General features: G+C 33.7%; 1 protein-coding gene across 2 annotated transcripts in view; it reads right to left on the bottom strand.

The window, feature by feature from the left end:
- AFG1L (AFG1 like ATPase) overlaps positions 1-22,303 on the bottom strand; it is a 190,045-nt gene that overhangs the window by 120,598 nt on the left and 47,144 nt on the right. Inside the window, exons 4-5 of one of the 2 annotated variants that reach the window (XM_074310145.1) lie at positions 13,497-13,598; positions 11,424-11,554 (exon numbers count right to left, since the gene is read on the bottom strand). In XM_074310145.1, coding sequence (XP_074166246.1) covers positions 11,424-11,554; positions 13,497-13,598 — 233 coding nt within the window. The remainder of the gene's footprint in view (positions 1-11,423; positions 11,555-13,496; positions 13,599-22,303) is intronic. The other variant, XM_074310146.1, reaches the window with a different exon arrangement.

The following is a 22,303-nucleotide window of genomic DNA, read 5'->3' on the forward strand; positions in this document are numbered from 1 at the left end:
AAGTCATAAAAAATGTTATTAAAAATTAGATTCACTGAGTATAATGATGCCCACAAAATTATGATCACAACAACAACAACAAAAAGATCTAAATAGAAAAGAGCAGAAAAAGATGCAATATCATTTGGATACCTTCCAAGAATATTCTATTTTATTCTAGCTGTTTAAAAGCATAAAGACAGTCCATTTAGAAAAGTTAAAAAAATATTAAAACCATCAACACTGGAAAAAATAACATTCCATTTTTATTCAAGTCCACCAAGATGTTTTATGAGAAAATTAAATCTAATAAATGAAAACAGTATCTCTTATCTAAATGCTAACTCAAAATATAGTCTTAGAATCTAACCAAATTTATTAAGCAATAGTAATCCATGCCTATTTTCCTCTTAAAGTATTAGAATTAAATTAATTCATCAAAGAGCAATCAGTGATTGGTTAAGTCTCAACAATACATATTAATACAAGTCATTATAAAAGCAAAGGGGACATTATAGATATAGCTGTTGCTAAGTGTGGATTTCCAATAATAAGAGGCCCAGAAAATCTTCCTGGATAAATTAGTAATGTATTCTGTTAGGCTTATAGGATGTTTTTCCGGTCCTAGTTGATTTTGCAAGGGCTCTAAAATATAAGAATTCATGCATTTGCTTAAAATATCTTACACAACTGTTAAGTATGTGAAACCATGTATATTATTTGCATTTGAATTTCAAGTCAATCAAGATATTAATCATTTTCATGGAAAAAATACCCTTAAAAGATGAAGCTGTCTTCTTTTCCAACATGCTAAAGATATATTTTTCTTGTCCTCTCAATATTCAAAATAAAAATAAGAAGAGATTCAACTATGAATTAACTATGAATAAGTTATGGTTCATTATAGAATATCAACTTTAAAAAAAGTATGCTGTGTCCTTTGAAAAAGATAGCCCTTTTTTTAGATGTGCTCATTTAGAAATCACAGCTGGCCTCATAGCAGCATACCCTCTAGAAGCCATATTGAATAATTCTCTACACGAAAACAGAGGCTATAGTTAAATTGTATTTGTACTTTCATTGTTTTTATATTTAGTATTTATAAACAAAGGGCAAACATATTTATAAATTTTATGGGTAAGAATTTTGTTAAAACTGAAACAAATAGTTGATAAAGGCTTCTTTATAATGAAAGAAGTATGACTTTTGAACTCTGTACCAATTGAAAATATATAGTTTTCAATTAAAAATTTAAGACTTGTGGCTTTTATTTTTTATATATTTTCCATTACCCATGAAAATCTAAAACGAGAAGCAAAGATGAGTATGTATTTAATATGTAATCTTATAAGTTTTACTGAAGTTTTCAGAGACATCTAATCAACAAAATAACAGTTATTTGGCATATTGAATCTATTATGAAACACAACAATAGATTCCTTTTACAACAATATCTTCTTTTAAAATGCATAATCTCTTTCTGAACTTTGAAAAATTTATAGCTTCTAAATAATAATGAAGAATCCATATTAAGGTAAAATGTATAAAAATTGTGCAGATTATTTTATATACATTTAAATTTTTTAATATAAAAAGAAGTAAAGTAAAACATACTGCTGCTATCAAAGGTATAGAGTCAGAAAACCTGAATTTGAATTCTGCTTCTGCAACTTACTCCTCAGGTAATCTTAAGCAAGTTACCTAAACTGCCTGAGCCTCAGTCCTTTCATTTGTAAGACATAGTGGTTTGATTAGATGATGTGTAGATTCCTTCAACCCTAACCCTAAACTCCTATAATTTAAAAATAGAGTCATAAAATACTGAGATTGGATTATTTCCAGAGGCATTATGCTAACCATTCTTAGGTTGTAGGGCTACAAAAATGAGGGAGGGAGGGAAGGCCATGGTCTCCCACTGCATCCAGGACCATCTTTGTTGTCCTGATCTACATTTGGCTACTGGACCCAGATGTCTCTGGAGGGGAAAGTGAGGCAGGGTGACCTTGCACAGCCCTCCCTCACTGAAATCCAAATCACGTGCATGTCATGGTATCACTTCAGTGATGTCATGATACTCTTCAAGAATGAAGGACAAACAACAACAAAAAGAGGGATGTCCTAGTATTTTGGCCTGCCATCAGAGACATATGGTAAATATTTAAGATGGTATTTGAAGTCATGTCTTTCTGACTTTTCAATATGTTTTTCAGTACTAGGATTCTTTGCATTTTTAAAAATTGGGGGGGAGGCGGAGACAAGATGATGGAGAGAAAGCATCTGGGCACTCCCTGGGCACTCCCCTAAACCTCTCCAAATAATGACCCAAGACAAGTCCTAGAATGGCAGAACTCACAAATTTTGGCCAGGAAAGTCTGTCACAGCAGGGCGAGAGTGGAGCATAGTCCAGGCTACACCAAACCAGGAGCTGGCCTTAGAAGGGAACAAACCATCAGTATCAAGAACTCTTGGCCCACAGATGGTAAGATGGCCAAGTGGTCAGGAGATTACAAAACCTATGCTGCTACAAGGTCTGCCGCTACAGGCAGGACTCTGCTACTTTTGCCCATATTGAGATCTGGATTGCAGTCCTGGATGGTAATCCCACAATGAAGAGACATCTGAGATTTTAGCCCCAGTAAAATTTCAGGGCAGAAAAGAGTGCTTGTAGGCACGCACAGACCAAAGCATAGGAGAGGTTCTAATAGACACACTTCTCCTTAGATTATATCACCTTTGAAAAACTGAAAACTTATAGATCCCTAGAAGTATCTCTGAAAATAGCTGTGCAAAACACCTGAAGCTTGGACAGTGCACCCAACTTTAGTGGAGTTAAAAGTCAATGAATAGGCTGGGAAAGTGAGCAAACAACAGGAAAAAAATTCTGACCATAGAAAGTTACTATAGTGACAAAGAATATCAAAAATCATTCAGAAAACAGTAAAGTAAAAATTTCTACATTTAAAACCTTGAAAAAAATATAAATTGGTTTCAGGTTAAAAAACTAAAAAAAAAAATTTTTTTTTAATCAAGTAAGAAAAGAAGAGGAAAATTTGGGAAGAGAGATGGTGATATAAGAAAATAATGAAAAATGAGTCAATAACTTGGAAAAGGAGGCACAAAAACTTGCTGAAGAAAATAACACCTTAAAAAACAGACAAAGGCAAATAGAAAAAGCACCACAAAAAGCCAATGAGGAGAAGAATGCTTTTTTGAAAAGCAGAATTTGTCAAACGGAAAGGGAGTACAAAACCTTATTGAAGAAATTATGATTCCTTAAAAATCAGAACTGAACAAGTGGAAGTGAACGAAATATAAAGAAACAATAAAGCAAAATGAAAAGACTGTGAAAATAGAAGGAATGTGAAATGTTTTATTAGAAAAACAAATGGCCTGGACATTAGATTCAGGAGAAATAATTTTAAAATTATTGGACTACCTGAAAGCCATGATCAAAAAGAGCCCAGAAAACATCTTTCAAGAAATTCTCAAGAAAAACTGCCCTGATATTCTAGAACCAGAAAGTAAAATAAAAATTAAAAGAATCTACCAATCACCTAAAAGAGATCCCAAAGTGAAAATTCTCAGGAATGTTATAGCCAAATTCCAGAGCTCCCATGTAAAGGAGAAAATATTGCAAGCAACCAGAAAGAAATAATTCAAATATGGTAGAGCCCATAGTCAGGTTAACACAAGATTTAGCAGCTTCTGCATGGAAGGGCTTGGAATATGATAATCTGGAGAGCAGAGGAATTAGAATTACAACCAGTGAATTACTTACCCAGCAAAACTGAGTATAATCCTTCAGAGGGAAAAAAAATGGATATTCAATATAAGAGAATTTTCAAGAATTCCTGATGAAAAGAACAGAGCTAAAGAGAAAGGAGTGGGGATGGAAATAGAGAATTTGGAATTCAATTTTTAAAATTAATATTGAAAATTAATTTTACATGTAATTGGGGAAAAATAAAATATTAAATTAAAAATAAGCTAATAGCAAGAAAAATTAGCCAATAGGTAATCCTTTTCCAGAAGGATTTTTTTAAAATTCAATAAAATTGAAGCTTATTTGCATAACAGTAACAGGCATCAAGAGGCATTAATGGAAACCAGAAGTTATAGGTAAAAGCCAAGATGAATTAGAACTTCTTATAAAACTGATGAAAAAAAAGTGAAAATTAGGATTGGGGACAAAAAAAAAAAATTAAACTATCTCCAAAATCCAAATGCTAACAGGACAAGGAGGAAAAAAAATACTCAAACAAAATGAATTGACATATAAGAAAAATAAAATAATTCAATGAATGATCATTTACATGTAGGTATAACTTTTTACATTTCAGAATCATTTGAAAATGACAATGATAGCTAATATGTATCTTTACAAATAGACATATCAAGCCTTGCAAGACAGGCTATTTTTACTCCTTATCTAGTACTCTTGCAACGAGGCTGAGATGAAGAATAATAACATCATTGGTCAATAGATAGGCAGAAATAGGGCAAAAGGGAAGTTATAGGATTGAGTCCTAAGTAGAATGTGTCAGTGTCATACTGCAATTATTTTTTAAAACTTAAGATAATACTACAATAATTAATAATTATGCTTGCCACAACAGAAACTGAAATCTACTCTTCTTGAAAATGGTCCAATATGGGTCTAAAAAGCACAGCAAAAAAAATAGTGACTGTCCCAAGAAGACTAACAGCACACTATGACATGAATGGTATACTTTATTACTACGCCCACTTTCTGCCTCATTCAAGAGAGAGAAAAAGAGAGACACTCATAAGTGGAGTCTGTATTACATTGCCCCCTCTTGAATAATGATTCTCAAATTTTTTAGTCTGGAGACTTGTTTACACTCTTAAAAATTATTGATGACGCCCAAAATAACTTTTGTTTATATGAGTTACATGTATCAGTATTTACCATGTTAGTCCTTAAAACAGTAGTATTATGAAAATAGTTTAGATTTCATAGACTACCTGAAAAGGTCTCTGGGACCCCAAAGGGCTGTCAGACAACCTGAAAACTGCTGCTCTTGAATGTACTTTTGATCTGGCTTCCCTTCCCCTCATTAGTATTCCTGGGCCAATATTGTTCCACATAAAAAGAAGTTAAAGTAAACTAGAGGGTAAAAAAAAAGGGCTACATGGTGATTAATAGCTATGCAAAGATACATGAGCTAAGTTATATTAATTGACATCCAAGAACTTCAATTGACATAAATGCAAAAATCTCAGGGATTTAAGCTTTCTTAAAAAGAAACTGTTGGCAGTAAATTAAATCAAACATTTGAATAAGCATTCTCAAGGCTTGTTGAAATTCATTAATACAAAAGGGCATATAAAAATGACGGATGTTTGGTTTTTAATCTTTCTAGATAATTCCTCTTTATCTATATCAAAACATAATAATATGAAGGAAAACATAATAATATGACTATGCCATATAATCAAATTTGACTTAGTCCTTGTCCCTGGAGAACTTTTGTGATTCATTTGCTTAGTCATGTCCAATTCTTCATGGCCCCATATAGAATTTTCTTGCCAAAAATATTGGAATAATTTGGCATTTCCTTCTCCAGAAAATTAAAGTAAACAAAGATTAAGTGTCTTGTCCAGGATCACATAGCTGGTAAGTGTCTGGGGCCAAATTTGAACTCAGGTCCAGTTCTCTGTCCACTGAGCCACCTAGCTACCTGTTCAAATTTTAATCATTTAATTTGGAAGCTTAATTAGGTTAGGTTAGGTGCTTAATAACTTATTAAGGCTCCTTCTGCCGTAAATGCTCTACACTTTGGAAGTATATATGCTTTCAAATGCAGAATCAAATAGAACTTGGAAAAATACTAATATTTATAACTTAAGTATTTACATAGGTTAAGTGATATTCCATGAAGGAATACTGACCTATTTCCCCTTTCATGGATATTCTAACAGAGCAGAAATTCTTCTAATGAATATGGAGTTTCTGCCACACAACAAGACGTGTTTGCACAACCCCTAGACTGAAGGAGAGCCTCTCTGCTTCTCTAAATAGAATCTATACTTCAGGATGAAGCCAAATGTCCTCTCTCATTGCTGATCTCCTTTCTTTAGGAAGGAGCTCCAGGGTTGACCTCAGGTAAAATTTATATAGAAAAAGATCATTTCCACAACATAGTATTTCCATTCGGTCTGTTAGTGTCTGCTTGCATTTCTGTTTTTCCTCTCAGGTTTGTTTTTTTTTTAACTTTCTTTCTAGATCCGATTTTTCTTGTGCAGCAAGATAACTGTACAAATATGTATAATATTGGGTTTAACATATATTTTAACATATTTAACATGTATTAGACTACCTGCCATGTAAGGGAGGGTATGGGGGAAAGGAGGGGAAAAGTTAGAATGGCAGGTTTTACAAGGGCCAATGTTGAAAAACTACCCATGCATATATTTTGTAAATAAAAAGCTATAATAAAAATAAAAAAAAAAAAAAAAAAAAAAGAAAAAGGTCATTTTTGGCTCTCTATCATTACCAAGTACTCAGGGCTATTACTGCTAGCCCAATGTCTCTCAAATAACAATGAACTAGTTACCTACTCTGATAACACATATGGTCAAAACTAATGCACTATGACAAATTTTGAAGAAAACATTTAAATTATAATGAACATATTCATATTTTTTTATTCTGAATACAAACATACTGGCCTTCCCAAAATATGAATAAAAGGTAAAAACTCAAAGCAAATATTTTCCTTTATGCATATATATACATATATATGAATAAATATGGTTATTAAGATCTAGTCTTTGACTATTTGAGATTTTTCTGCATTTAAAAATTTTTTCTTTTTGATTTGATAAATAGGATTTAGGGCATGCAACCCAACTGTTCTCTTCTCTAAAATTCCTAAAATAAAAATGAAAAAAAATTAAAGAAAGGCTAAGTAAAAATTGAGGTTGCTTCTGGGTAATGTGTGATTCAAAAGAAATAAATCTACTATTTGGAGGTTAGAGAATAGCACATTCAAATGGTATAACAAGAAAATGTTCATTAATTTAACTTAAGCTGGCCCCCTAGGACAGCTTAACAGCATGTTATTTGAGGATCCCCTCTGGAGACACTCAGAATTGATTATGTACTAATGAATATCTACCCTTGTTTCCAAGATATGCTCTGCTCTCCCTTGCTCTTTTCCAGCTCATGTCAGCAGCAAGGTATTTTCCACCTCTTGTTTCTGTACTATTCAGTCCTGGAATATAGGTTCTTCCCACTTCTGAAATCCTTTCCTTCCTTCAAGGTTTAGCTTTGGCATCAACTCCTCTGAAAAGCTTTTCTCACCTTTCCTCAAGCTGTGAGTATTCAGTCTCTCCTCAAATTAGCTCCCAGGGGCAGGAGTTATTTAATTTTCCCTTATATTCCCAAAGCCTTGTACATAATAGGAATTTAATAATGTTCATTGAATTGGAAAAATCACACTTTTCTACTCACATACATAGTCTACAGAATCTATGAAATTAGGACAGGAAAGATGAAGACTAATGAGCTCTAAAGGAACAATTCTGTTATGCATTGATGGAAACAGTAAGTAAGGAGGGCTAATTTTATTTCAACTTTAAAAAACCTAAAAAACATATAGTATGTTAGGTATACTACAAAAGGTTTGGCAAGAGATACAAGGAAGTCACATATTTCTGAGGATATTTAAAGATAAAACTGGTAAGAGAGCAATAAGCAGATGAAAAATAGGGGGAGAGTCTATAAAGTCTATAAAATTTTCTAAAACAAACTCTTTTCCCAGCAATAACAGTGGAGACACCAATTTTGGACTGAAAGAGGCAAAAATACCATAAATGTTGAAAAATACTAAGATGCCAGAATACAACTTCATAAATGATCATTCAAAAAAGTTGAACTATTTATTGTTGCTGCTGTTGAGCTATTTTCAGTCATGGCTGATTCCTTATGACCCCATTTGAGGTTTTCTTGGCAAAAATACTGGAATAATTTTCCATTTTCTAACTATACACACAAGAAAAACCAGATGGATGAAAAATACTTATTGTCCAGACTGTGGCTAATGGTTGGAAAATCTACAGAGCTAGTCTGTTGGTAGAAGTCCTAGAGACCCAATGCATACGATGAATTTGGAATTGGAAAGGAGGAAAAAAGTGGACTAGACTGCATTTGCGAAACTTTAAAGTGCTTTTGAGGACACAAGCTTCTCCTTGAAACAAAAGCCTATCTTTTTCACATCAGTCTTCTAGTAAGATTGTACAGCTGCAAATCAAGGAATACCAAAGTCTCAGAAGAATTAAACTAAGTATTACCCAGAGGCGAATAGAGAGGCAGATAGTGAATGTGAGTAGATTATCTCACCAAGAAGAATTTCCTCAAGAAAGTACTATCATGAGCATGCAGAGCATGAGAGATGTAGAAAGACTTAGAAAAATAGAGAAATCTAAAAAATGTAGGAGGCCAATTTGGGGGCTAGAAAAAAAGATAGTCCATATGTTCCAGTGGTATCCATGAAAAATCAAAAGAGCTTGAGGAAACTCCAAACACAATGAAGAAACATTCCCCTATTCCCCCCACCTTTTCCCCTGGAGAAATTTATGGAAAGAAATGGACAAGAATGTGGTTTTCAATCACATCCAACTCTTGGTGGCTCCATTTGGGATTTTCTTAACATAGATACTGGAATGGTTTGGAATTTCCTTCCCCACTCATTTTCAAATGAGGAAATTAAATAGAAGTGACTTCCCAAGTCATACAGCTAGTAACTGTCTGAGGCTAGATTTGAATTCAAGAAGACAAGTCTTCCTGACTCCAGGATACAGGGAAACACATTATGGACAAGAATACCAAAGGATAAAAAGGCTGGTTTGCAGTCTCCATTAGTGGATAAAGTGACCATCATGATGGGAATCAGAGATCTATCAAAGACTCAGAGTAACACATCTTCATTATAACTAGTTTTTAAATAGCTCCTGGGATAAATATAACCAGCAGACAATGATATCAGTGAGAAGTGGTTATCTGCTTCCTTTTTGGAGACATAATATTAAGATCAACTTATTTTCAGGTCATTAGGGCTAAAATGTTCACTGAGGACAAAGATCTTTATTCAGGCAGACATATGTGAGTATCCTATAGCTTTCCTGCTTTTAGGAAAAAATACAAGCAGTTAATAACATTCCTTCCCCCACATCTTAATGTCCTGATAGGACAGTACCCTTGAATTCATAACTTGCTGCTCCTCCAAGAGGTCAGCAATGGCAGTTCAGGGTCTAAAAAATTTGTACAAGCAGAAAAGTTAACACTGTATATTAGGCTTCATAATCATAGCCACGGAGAACTTATGATGATAATCATAATGACAATGACCAGTTGTTTTTTTTTAATTGCATTAATGTTTGCAAAGCACTTGAGCATTACAATTCTGTGAGGTGGTTGCTATTTTCCTCATTTTATAGATGTAGAAACTGAGGCTAAGAAGTTAAATTATTTACCCAGAGTGACATAGTTAATAACAATTTGAGGCAAAATTTTAATTTAGGTCTTCCTGACTATAAGTCTCACATTCTATCTACAATACTACCTAATTGTCTTTGATGGTTATATTCTGGTAATTACTGGTAATGGGGATTAAAATTAATTTATCTATCTAGTAATAAGAAAAGATAATTTACCAAATCAAATGCTTATAAAGCTAATAAAGTTCCAAAAGATGAGTGACTTATCTTTATCCAGTGATACAAATAAGAGGTATTAAATATATATATATATATATATATATATATATATATATATATATATATATATATATATATCTCATTAAACCAGATACAAATTTTTTAAGTCAAGTTTCCTGCTCCAGAGTTAACAATAAAGTATCTCTTCTTGTAAAGTAAGCAGTAACATAAAAACAATGAAAATCACTAAAGTAGTAATTGTTTTTAACCCCACTGTTTAGGACCCCAGTCATACCAATCAAGAATATAACAAAATCAGTTAACATATCATCTACTATATACTCTTTCATTAAGCAAACAATAAAAAATATAACACTTTGATCATTCCCTAAAGTTGATAAGAACAGGAGTTAGGAATTAGGAAAAGAAGCTTTTATTATTTTATTACCTTAAATCAATAAATGTACCATGCTGGTTGTATAAAATTAGGAACACTTTCCCCCCCAAAAAAATTAGACAATATAAAACCTATATAGAAATTTGAGTCACATGAGATATATAGTTTTTAAAGCAATATATCCATCAACTATATGTTACTGATGGGAAAATTACATGTGATTTTATTCTTTTCCCTTTGCAGTTTAATAAGGTACAGAAAAATTTTCACCTCTGTTCTTTTCTCCTTATAGAGAGGAACTCCATAGTCTAAGTAGTGAAAAGATTCTCTTCCCATAGCAAGAAGAGAGCATTTCCAATATAGGTCAGGAATAAGTCAAAGTCTTGGTCATAGACTCTGCTTCTTAACTGCAGATAAGAGTATATTGGCTATTTTTGTAAGTTCTTCCTATGCTAATGAGGTCTTAGGTATAATTTGGAAATACAGCCAAGTGGACCACATTTCCCTTGATATCAGGTAAAAGCTCATGGGAGGAGGAAAGACTGCTGTGTTCAGGTGGCATTTATTTTGAACAAGCATCCATTTTAACTTTTGTATTTCCTTCTGAGCATCAATTTTTCAAAAGTTTGGCATGTAAAACTGCAATGATTAAAGTTTATATTTTCTTTATGTAGTCCAGTTTTCCTTTTCTTATAATAATTAATCAATCATATATATAAAAGAACTCAATTATTCATTTTGATCATATTATCAAAGTAATATATTGCTTTAAATATTTACTGAGTCTTCAGTACTCATAACTATCTACTATATGGTGACAATTTTCTGGGTGTGGTGTGAGATACAAAATAAGTATACAATAACGTATTTCCTCATTCCACAATTATTCTTTATAGTAAAAAGTAAATAACTGATTTTTACATAGTATTTAAATTATTTGGATAGTATTTACAGAGCAATTAGAAAAAACACTTTAAATCAGGGGTTCTTAAACTGAGGTCCATTAAACTTTTCTACAATGTTCTAATAATCAGTTTTCAATAAAATTGGCTTCCTCTGTAATCCAAATTTTCACCATGTAAAAATGTTACTCTAAGAAAGGATCCATAAGATCCCAGCAAGATCCACAAAACCAAAAAATGGCTAAGAACTCCTGGCCTTACATGGTCTTCAGAGACATTATTTTATTAATCTTTTTGTCATTCCTACAAATTAGGGGGAAAATAAACCAATTGTATAATAAAGAATCTGAGGCATCAAGAGCTAAGAGTCAAACAGCAAAAGAGTGACAAAATCAGAAAGAGAATTCTGAACCTAATACTTAGCTTAGAACAACATCAAATATGCTCATTAATTTCTACATTACCTGAAACTCATCAAAACATAAGAGACATGCCTCTTCACTAATTTCTTCAGCTATAGGAGCTATAGGATCATATGATTTAGCCATTAACCCTGGCTTCCGTTTTGGCAAACTCTGTTTAAGACGATGTATCCCTTAAATCGATAAAAAACAGAAATAAAAAGTTACATTAAAATCATTTTAAATATTATTTAAATGTTTGGAAAAGAAAAGAAAATTTTATGAAAAGAATTTAAGTATAATTATAATGGAGAAATGAATAATGAATTTAAAGTCATACAGAATATAATTTTATTACTAAGAGAATAACTTTTTAGCCTCAAAAACAAATCTGAGAGGTAATAAATGTATACATATATTGTATTTAACTTATAACTTAACATATTTAACATGTATTGATCAACCTGCCATCTGGAGGAGAGGTGTGGGGAAGGAGGGGAAAAATGGAACACATCCCCTCCAACATTTATCATTATCTTTTCCTGTCATCTTAGCCAATCTCAGAGGTGTATAGCAGTATCTCAGAATTGTCTTAATTTGCATTTCTCTGATCAATAGTGATATGGAACAACTTTTTCATATGACTACAAATAGTTTTAATCTCTTCATCTGAAAATTGTTCATATCCTTTGACCATTTATCAATTGGAAAATGGCTTGAACTATTATAAATTTGAGTCAATTCTCATATATTTTAGAAATGAGGTCTTTATCAGAACCTTTGAATCTAAAAACATTTTCCCAGTTTATTGCTTTCCTTCTAATCTTGTCTGCATTAGTTTTGTTTGTGCAAAAACTTTTTAACTTAATATTATCAAAATTATCTTTATTGTGATTAATAATGATCTTTAGTTCTTTTTTAGTCACAAATTCCTTTCTCCCCCACAGATCTGAGAGGTAAACTATCCTATGTTCTTATAATTTGTTTATAATCTCATTCTTTATATCTAGATCATGAACCCATATCAACTTTATCTTGCCAAAAAGCATTTTTTGAGATTCCATTTTGTACACATTACTGGCCTAGATATTTGTAGAAATAAAAATATCAGGACAGCCACCTAGTATCCAAACATTTAAGAAACAACATGAGAAGGCATAGCTGCAATCTGTAAACTAAAGAGATGTCTAAATATAAGGTGTTTCATGTTTAACTTATATTGGATTGCTTGTTGTTTTGAGGAGAAGGAAGGGGAAGGAAAGGAAAGAATTTGGAACAAAAGGTTTTGCAGAGGTGGATGTTGAAAACTATCTTTGTATACATTTGACAAAATAAAAGATTATTAATTTTTTTTTTAAATAAGATACTAGTGATGTAAACTGTGCCCCCTTTTGGGGGGAGGAGTGAGAAAGGAATCTTTAGGGGAAGGGTGCTCCTGACTCTCAAACCCTCCCAGACTCTGGGAGGGGCACACCCTTTCCACACAACTCCCAGTTGTTATCTTCTTAAGTAATCTCATTCAACTGGAAATCTGGGGTACACTCAACCAAGTTGCTCAAAGTGCTCTCCAGCTCCAGGCCAAGACTAACCAAGGGTTTGTCAACCCATCTTTGCTAAATTTCTAATGAGTATGCCTGCTAAGAAAGCTGTCCTCTTAGCATAGTCTTCTTAGTGTAAATAAATCCCCTTTTGCCACAAACTTTGGGTTTGTGAATTCTTTCACAAAGAATCTGTGACAACCAGAAGGGATCTCTTTCTTACCCTCAATTCTCGCACCTTATCACTAGAATCATCATCTTTGGGGTAGCTAAATGGTACAGTACCAGCCCTGTAGTTGAATCTGTAGTCAGGAGTTTAGCCTCAGACACTCAACACTTGCCAGGTGTGTGATCTTGGTCAAGTCACTTAACCCCAATTGCCTCACACACACAAAAAAAGATAGAATCATCATCACTGTCTCGGGACTACACTATAATATCAATAACCAATACTAGATAAAACAATAAGATAAGAACTTATTTGTATTTTGAGCAAAGTTGAATCAAACAATATTTAAAGCTCACAGAGATGGGGTACTCCATAATCTTTTCACTAAAGAGCTCATTTCTTTATACGTCATTCCAAATATTCACTTACTTTTGTGTACATCGAGCATGAAGCCATGAAAATGGACTCTCTTTTTCCTCTCCATTTCTACATAAGCATAAAACATATCCATCACCATTGTCTTTCCGGTACCTTAAAGGTAAAAAAAGAAAAAAAAAAAAAGCAGAATCCACTATTAATTTAAATAGTATATACTGATTACTGTAATGATTATTTATTAGCTTTGATCTAATGCAAGCACATTCTTTTGTACTGAATAGAACAAGTCTTCATTGTTGGGAAGGAGAGTTTATTTTCTATGTTAAACCAGTTGAAATACAAATTTGGTATTGCTCTCCCACCTAAAATTCAGTTTCTGTGAAATATAGGATTTGACTTAATAATGAAGATAATATAACAGGATCATAGACTTAGAACTGGGGAAGACATGAGAAGCCACTTAATCCAATCCCCCCCCCCTTCCTTTAACAAATGAAGAGATTGAGGATGAAATGACTTCCCTAGTATCAAAAAAGTAGTAAGGATGTGAAATGGAATTTGAGCCCACCCTCTTACTCTAATGTCAATATTCTTTCCATTTTAAGCATAATTGTGTTTATAGACTGACTAAACTTATCTTGTTAGCATTTAGTGACCTAAATATAGTAACTACATTCATTCATTCAAGAAATAGGTTTTGTATTTCTAGAGGTACAAGGCATTGACAAAGACAATGGTAGATGCCAAGGTCAGAAATACGATAATGTAAAAAGAGAAATATATGTTAACATTTAATAGTACCTTGATGATTGGGTCACATATGCTAAATACAAGTGAAAGCCATAGATGAAAGTTTAAAAATTCATTAAAGTATAACATGTTTTTAAAAGACTAAGCATACTGTAATCATTTATTATAAAAAAAAAAATTTGAGAGGCAGTAGAAGACAACAGAAATAATGCTGGATTTGAGTCACAGGGTTTGAATATAATCCCACATCTGACAAACTATTCTCCAATTGATGGTCAAAGATTATGAACAGACAATTTTCAGATGAAGAAATTAAAGCCATTTCTAGTCATATGAAAAAATACTCTAAATCACTATTGATTAGAGAAATGAAAATTAAGACAGCTCTAAAGTACTACTACACACTTCTCAGGTTAAGATGACAGAAAAAGATAATGATAAATATTGGAAGGGATATGAGAAAATGAGGACACCCATACATTGTTGGTGGAGTTGTGAACTAATCTAACCATTTTGAAAGCAGTTTGCAACTATGCCCAAAGGACTACCAAATTGTGAATACCTGTTGATCCAGCAGTGGCTCTATTTGGCCTGTATCCCAAAGAAATCATTAAAAAAGGAAAAGGAACCGCATGTGCTAAAATGTTTGTGGCAGCCCTTTTTGTAATGATAAGGAACTAGAAACTAAGTGGATGTTGGAGAATGGCTGAATAAATTGTGGTATATGAATGTTATGGAATATTATTGCTCTGTAAGAAATGACCAACAGGAGAAATACATAGAGGCTTGGAGAGACTTACATCAACTGATGCTGAGTGAAATGAAAAGAACCAGGAGATCATTATACATGGGCAGCAAGAAGATTATACGATGATCAATAGTGGCTCTTTTCAACAGTGAGGTGATTCAGGCCAGTTCCAATGATCCTGGGATGGAGAAAGACATCTGCACCCAGAAAGAAAACTGTGGGAACTAATTGTGGATCACAACATAATATTTGCACCTTTTTTTTGTTGATGTTTGCTTGCTTTTTTTTCCTCATCTTTTTCCTTTTTGATCTGATTTTTCTTATGCTGCATGATAAATGTGGAAATATGTTTACAAGAATTACACATGTTTATCACAAAAAAACAACAACCCTACATCTGTACTAATTGGGTGACTTTGGGTGACAGACTCAGTTTCACTAGAGGATCTTTTGGGCTTCAGTTTCCTCATCAGTAAAGTAAGAAGAAGAGATTAAATTGCTTATTCGAGGTCTTATTCCATGGCCCATTTACTAGGCCAGACTCTGTGTTAGCTATAGAAGGGGAGAAATGTCCCTATAGTTTAAAATCTATTAGAGGAAATAATTTGTACAAGTATCAAAGTTAGAATTAAAGGACTGAATCTATGATTTCAATGCAACAGAGGAAGCCATGAAGAAGAAACCCTCAATACTTTATTAGGTCAGATCTTCTCTGTACACTTCAAAACATATACAAAGTAAATCTGAGGATTCAGAAAATTTCTTAAAAGAGCTTTCAAAGAAGATGCTGCCTGAATAGAAGTATCTACTTCATCAAAACCCTAAAAATTTCATTAGTCCAAATAATGATATGGAAACCTAAATATCTTCTACCTCAGAACTACATCAGAAATGATCAGCAGGATGATTTCAGAGAGGCCTGGAGAGACTTATATGAACTGATGCTAAGTGAAATGAGCAGAACCAGGAGATCATTGTACAAGGCAACAAGATTATACGATGATCAATTCTGATCACTCTCATTAACAATGAGGTGATTCAGGACAGTTCCAGTGATCTTGTGATAAAGAAAGCCATATGCACCCAGAGAGAGGATTATAGGAACTGAATGTAGATTACAATATAACATTCTCACTCTTTTTGTTGTTGTTTGCTTGCATTTTGTTTTCTTACTCATTTACTTTCTTTTTTTTTTATCTGATTTCTCTTGTACAGCAAGAGAATTGTATAAATATGTTGATACCTATTGGATTTAACATATATTTTAACATGTTTAACTTATATTTTAACTTATATTGAATATTGAATTGCTTGCCATCTAGGGGAGGAGGTGGGGGGAAGGAAGAGAAAATCTGAAACAGAAAACTATGCAAGGGTCAATGTTGTCAAATTATCCATGCATATGTTTTAAAAATAAAAAGCTTTATATATATATACATACATATATGCATATGTATGTATGTATGTATGTATGTATGTATGTATAAAAAGAACTACATCAGAATGTCAGCCCAAGGTGCACAAGTAAAATAGGGCCTCTAGCAAAGCCAAGGCCAAAAGAATACAATTAGCCTGAAGCTGTCAGAGCTACCTGTTGCTTGCAGGGCTTTGGGTCTGGAGGCAGCAGAATAACAGGCTTCCCTAAAGAAAACCCAAAGGGTAGTCTGAAATCCACAAATATAAATCTTGAAAGTGATCAAGAATAGTAGTGACCAATTCAGGTGTAACAGTATTCCCTAGCAATGATATCTTCTGAAGATCCAATCTGCAAAAGCTCAAAGATGGGGATTAGGGAGGCAAAAGTGAAGATCAGCACAGGAACAAGAGATGATCCAGACTGAGGCTGTGAAAAGCTCACATCACTGTCTTAATAGATCAACAGAAGATGAAGCTTAAATTCTGACACAAGGCCCCATTTCTGAGTCTAAGGCTAGAAAGATAAGCAAATTTAATAAGATATACACCACTATAGTTATAATAGATCAAGAAGAGTTCTTAACCTTTTTGATGGCCTTGATCCCTTTCAGAATAATATTTTAAAATGTATAAAATAAAATATGTGAAAACAAAGAAAACCAAAATACAGTTATCAAAATATTAAGAAATCAAGTTCATGTACCCTAGTTAAATAGAACTTTATAATAGAGCTCTCTATAGCACTACAATAGAGCAAGAGATATCCAAAAATCTAACCTACAGAGTTACTCTCTAATAACTCCAGAGACTAAAATTTTTTAAAAAATGATTTTTTGCAGATATGTATATCTAGAGAAAAAAAAGGAAGCAAGTGATAAAAAAAAAAAAGAAATAAAATCTATGAAAGAAAATATAACTAATTTAGAACGGAAAATGGTAAACCTTACCTAAGTAAAAATCCTTTGAAAATTAGAACAAACATGTCATTAACTCCTAAAATAGTAAGAAATGTTAGAACAAAATGAAAAGATTGGGAAAATATAAGGTATCTGATATTAAAAACAAGTGACCTGGAAAACAGTTCAAGGAGAAATAATTTAAGAAAGATTAGAATTGGGAGTCCAAGAAACAGCTACACACAGAGAAGGAACACTGGTAAATGAGTGTAAAATGTTTGCACTATTGTCTTTCTACCCAGGTTACTTATACATTCGGAATCCAATTCTTACTGTGCAACAAGAAATTTGGTTTTACACACATATATTGTATCTAGGATATACTGTAACACATTTATTATGTATGGGATTGCCTGTTATCTAGGGGAGGGAGTAAAGGAAGGGAGAGGAAAATCTGGAAAAGTGTATACAAGGGATAATGTTGTTAAAAAAAATTACCCATGCATATGTACTGTCAAATTATAAATTACATAATTTATTAATATTAATATATAATAATTATAAATTATAATTATAAATTTTTTTAAAAAAAGAATTGGGAGTCCAAGTTGGCAGAGTTATAAAAAGTAGTACAATTAAGCTCCTTTCCACAAAACTCCTTTCAACAGATCTAGAAAATATACCAGGCTAAATCCTTATGGCGATATACAGAATAAGGCCCAGTGAGTCACTTATTCAGTCCAATCAGCATAGCAAAGACAAAGATGTCTAGGCACTGGGGACTGGTTGGGTCAGTAATATGCCCCTCATAGAATACTCTAGCATCCAGAGAGAGATTGTGCATCGGGATAAGAAGACATCACCAGACTAGTGTCAAGGCACCATGATGGGGATAGGTGTTAATTATCAGCTTTATCATTCACTAGCCAGTGCTGGGCCACAGATAGAAGGAGGATTAAAAGGAGAACCTGTACCCAGTGGTAGCAGTTTAAGCTAAGAAGCACAATAGGTCCTGGGCTGTGTCCTGAGAGAGGAGTAAGTTCAGAAGCAGGTGGCAGCTGTGTGTGTTCTCACTTCCAACATCTAGCCCGGTCTGCAGAAGAATAACCAGAGCAGGAAACTCAAAACTAAAGGAGAATCCTATAATTCTGTCACTTTGAATGGACACAGTTTGCCAGCTGGTGTTACAGGTTGAGTCCAGCAACATCTACTGTTGTACAAACCAAAACTCAAATTGGAAACTTGCAAAGAAATAGCTTGCCCTATGTCAGACACTTTGAGAGCACCGAAAGTTTGCATGTACCAATCTAGCCCTGAGATCCTAGAGGAAAATACAACTCAATACTTCAAGAAACCAGCAACAGCCCTAAAATTAAATCCAAAATCAGTATATAGGCTAGAACATTGAAAATCAAAAAGAATCCAACCGTAAAGAAAGTGGCAGGGAAATTTCAAGAGCCATCTAGAATGACTCCAAAATACCTCCAAGCAAAGCTTCAGAGATAGATACATTGCATATAAACTCAACTTGAATTTGTGGAAGAGAAGAAACAAGCAATTTTAAAAGATAATATTTTTGGCTTTTTATTATTAAAGTTTTTTATTTTCAAAACATGCATAATATTCAGCATTCACCATTGAAAAACCTTGTGTTCCAAACTGTTTTTCATTCCCTTCCCCTTCCCCTCTCCCATAGACAGCAAGTAATCCAATATATGTTAAACATGGGTAATTCTTCTATACATATTTCCACAATTACCATGCTGCACAAGAAAAATCAGATCAAAAAGAAAAAAAAAATAAGAAAACAAAATACAAGTGAACGACAAAAGTTAATATTTTCTTTTAAATGGAATGAGAACTATAGAAGGAAGATTTGGAAATGGAATTTACAACTTGGCACAAGAAGTACAGAACTTTGCTAAGCAATAAAGTTCTCTTGCTCACATTCTGTTTCCAAAGAATTCAACATCAATAGGCATACCTAGTCACTGATAATATTTAATTTGCTAAACTCAGTGAACATCTTCAAATTTCATCCCAATATACACTTAGTTATCCACTAAAATCAATGGGGAAATAGCTGTAGAAATGAGATGATTTTTGTGTATTTTTCTAGTCTCCTCTCAATAATATGAAATAAATTTGGCACTAGGCCAGCTTATTGGATATGAAACTCCAAGCTTACAAAACTGAATGAAAACATCATTAGTAATTATATTCACATTTTAAAAGAATCCTTCATTTTTTGAAAAACCAAGCACTAAAGACTCTTTTTAAATGGTGAGTTCCTCTAATGGATTTTTAATTTATTAGATTTGTTAAAAATGTCAACTTACAACTTTTCTGAAATACATCTATTGAATGAAGCAAGATTCACATGTAATTGGCTATAATAAAACGTCATTAATTCACTAGGCATGAATTTATGATAATTCCGATAGGTTATTCATTTTCATACCAAGTGTAGAAAAAAAAGTGAGACTAAAAATATCAGTTTGTAATAGAAATAGGATTTTTGGGAAAATACTTGTTTATTTAAGAAAAAAAAAAAGTTTTTATGCACCTGATAAGCATCCAAAATGTAAGAACTGGACTGTTAGAATTTTTACTAGGTGATAAATCAGTACTTAACAATTCTCTAGCTCAGAGTTCACACCTTTAATTCAAACCTTTAAAGGAGTCTACACTTTTAAAGGAGCTTGCTCATTGGATGTGAAGGAGTACCCACAAGCCCATTCTCTGGGAGGATAAAAGGAGGCAACATTGAGTCTGGAAGGAGGCAATCTGGATTGGGTCAAGGACAAGACTTCCCAGGAGAACTTAAGGGAAGCTGGGGGAGATTCAGGGACAGGATTCAGGGAGGAGAAGTGAAGATTCATTCCCGCGTCTATCTTCGTGCTGACTGCAGGCTTTGGATTCAGAGGGAGCTAGAGACTGAAGCTGGCTGGAAAAGATTTTTTTCTGACAGGAAAAGATTCAAGACTTTGAAGGACACAAGACAGAACTAAAGCCAAGGCTGCCTCCCCAGAAGCTTCCCAAGAGATCTCCTCCCAGAGAGAAATCACAAATCTAGAGAGGAAGGAACATCACACTGGACACACTCTTTGGGATGGCGTTATTAAATTCCATATAAACTCCAGGGACTCTACCACCTCTGAAATCACATGTAAAACACCCTATTTGGCTTTTCAATTTTTTCCTTTTCTGACCCCTTCTATCTTTCCATAAACTTTCTCCTGTCTACTCCTAGAATGTCATCTTCCCTGGGCATTTTCACTGGCTGTTTCCCATGCCTGGGCCTCTCTCCTCCCTCATCTCTCCTCCTGGCTTCAAATCTCAGCTTTTATCTCACATTCTGCAAGAAAAGTTTAGCAGGCATTTTCTTCAATCTTAGTGCTTCCCCTTCATGATGACCTCTGTTTAGCCTGTAAATAGCTCGTTTGCACACAGTTCTTTACAGTATTAGCTGAGACTCCAGTCAGACTGAAAGCCCCTTGGGAGCAGGGACTTTTGTTTCATTTGTCTTTTTTTGTATCCCTATTCCCTGGCACAATGCCTGACACACAGTTAGCACTTAATCAATGCTCACTGATTTAGTGTTGGATTTACTAATCACAAATCATTCTAATGTATTCAATAAAGCCGTGGTTGTGGCTTAGTGATTCTCTTCCTTACCCCCATTAGTCTCGGTTCATGAGGTTTTACTGTATATGTTTATTTTAGGACATACCTAGTAAGTGAATTTGAAAAACCATCGTTCATATTAAACAATGGCCAGAGACCTCTGAAGACCCCAGATGGAGGCGAGCTTGGTGAAACTGGTTTAAGCCCTGAAAAGGACAGTGAGCGGAGGTTTCTCTGAGGGAATTAGGAGAGACTGCCAGTAGTGAATGCATAGTGGAACAAGTGTGTTCGCAAATGTAGTGAAGGCCTGGAGTTAAGCATTTACACATGATGACAAATTATCAGTCACCACTTTGTTGGGATCATGGACTCAGTGCCAGAAAATCCCTTAAGCATCACTCAACATTATTACTTTAAAGAAAAGTAAAGTAAGATCCAAAAAGGATAAGAAATATGTAAGTTCACACAGTTACTGAATAGAAGGAGACAGATTCAAATCCAGGTTCTCCAGTGTTCAACTCTCCTTTGACTTACAAAAGAAAAAAACTCTTATCAAATCAAACTGTAGTGACAGACTTCTTTATATGCTGATAAACAGCCCATGGCCAAGCTTTCAAACGTTGAGCTTTGAAACAGTTTCTTTTGATTTTCCCTCATTACCTGCCAGATATTGTTTAAACATTTTCTTTATGTACAAAATTGCCTAAAATATTGCTAGGGAGAAATACCGAACAAGCAAAAATATACCCCAAAATGGACAATAAAAGAAACAAGATCAATAAAGTCCTATGCCATGAAAATATAAACACCATTTGGAAGGCAGCACAAATAACAATAACAGCTCACATTCAATTTCTCAAGTATCCCTTTGAATTTTAAGTATCTCTTTTTTTCAAAATTGATAATTCAGGAGTTCTGACCCCCATTTTGGCAAACAAATGCTGTGTGATCATTCTTTAAATTAAGATGCTCTATAAATTGTTGCATCTTTTTTATCCTTTCTTCTTCTAAAGCATTATTTTATGCTAACAGAAACCAGAGAATAGCTTATTATCAGTCCAAAGAACAAAGATAAGTAGCATAGAAGGCAACAGAAAAATACATGGTGGGTATAAGCAGATTGCAACACATATCTAAGAATTTACAAAAGGAGAACAGGATTAAAGGATGTCATCAAGGAATTGTTTGGCAGAAAGAGAAAATGAGCTACTCATACAGTGAGATTGAGGTGTGACAGATATAGATGGCCAGAATGTTCCACTGAAACCTTCAAAGTATTAGGAAAAAGGAATAAAGGTCTCCTAGACATTGTGTAGACATTGACAGCGAACTTTTGGAAGGCACAGATGAGAGCCACACATAATGGACAGACATGGATGCATTATGTTCTCCATCATTTGAATCAATGAGAACACAGACCC

The sequence above is a fragment of the Sminthopsis crassicaudata genome, chromosome 4, assembly GCF_048593235.1.
Source record: "Sminthopsis crassicaudata isolate SCR6 chromosome 4, ASM4859323v1, whole genome shotgun sequence".
Taxonomy (NCBI): Eukaryota; Metazoa; Chordata; class Mammalia; order Dasyuromorphia; family Dasyuridae; genus Sminthopsis; species Sminthopsis crassicaudata.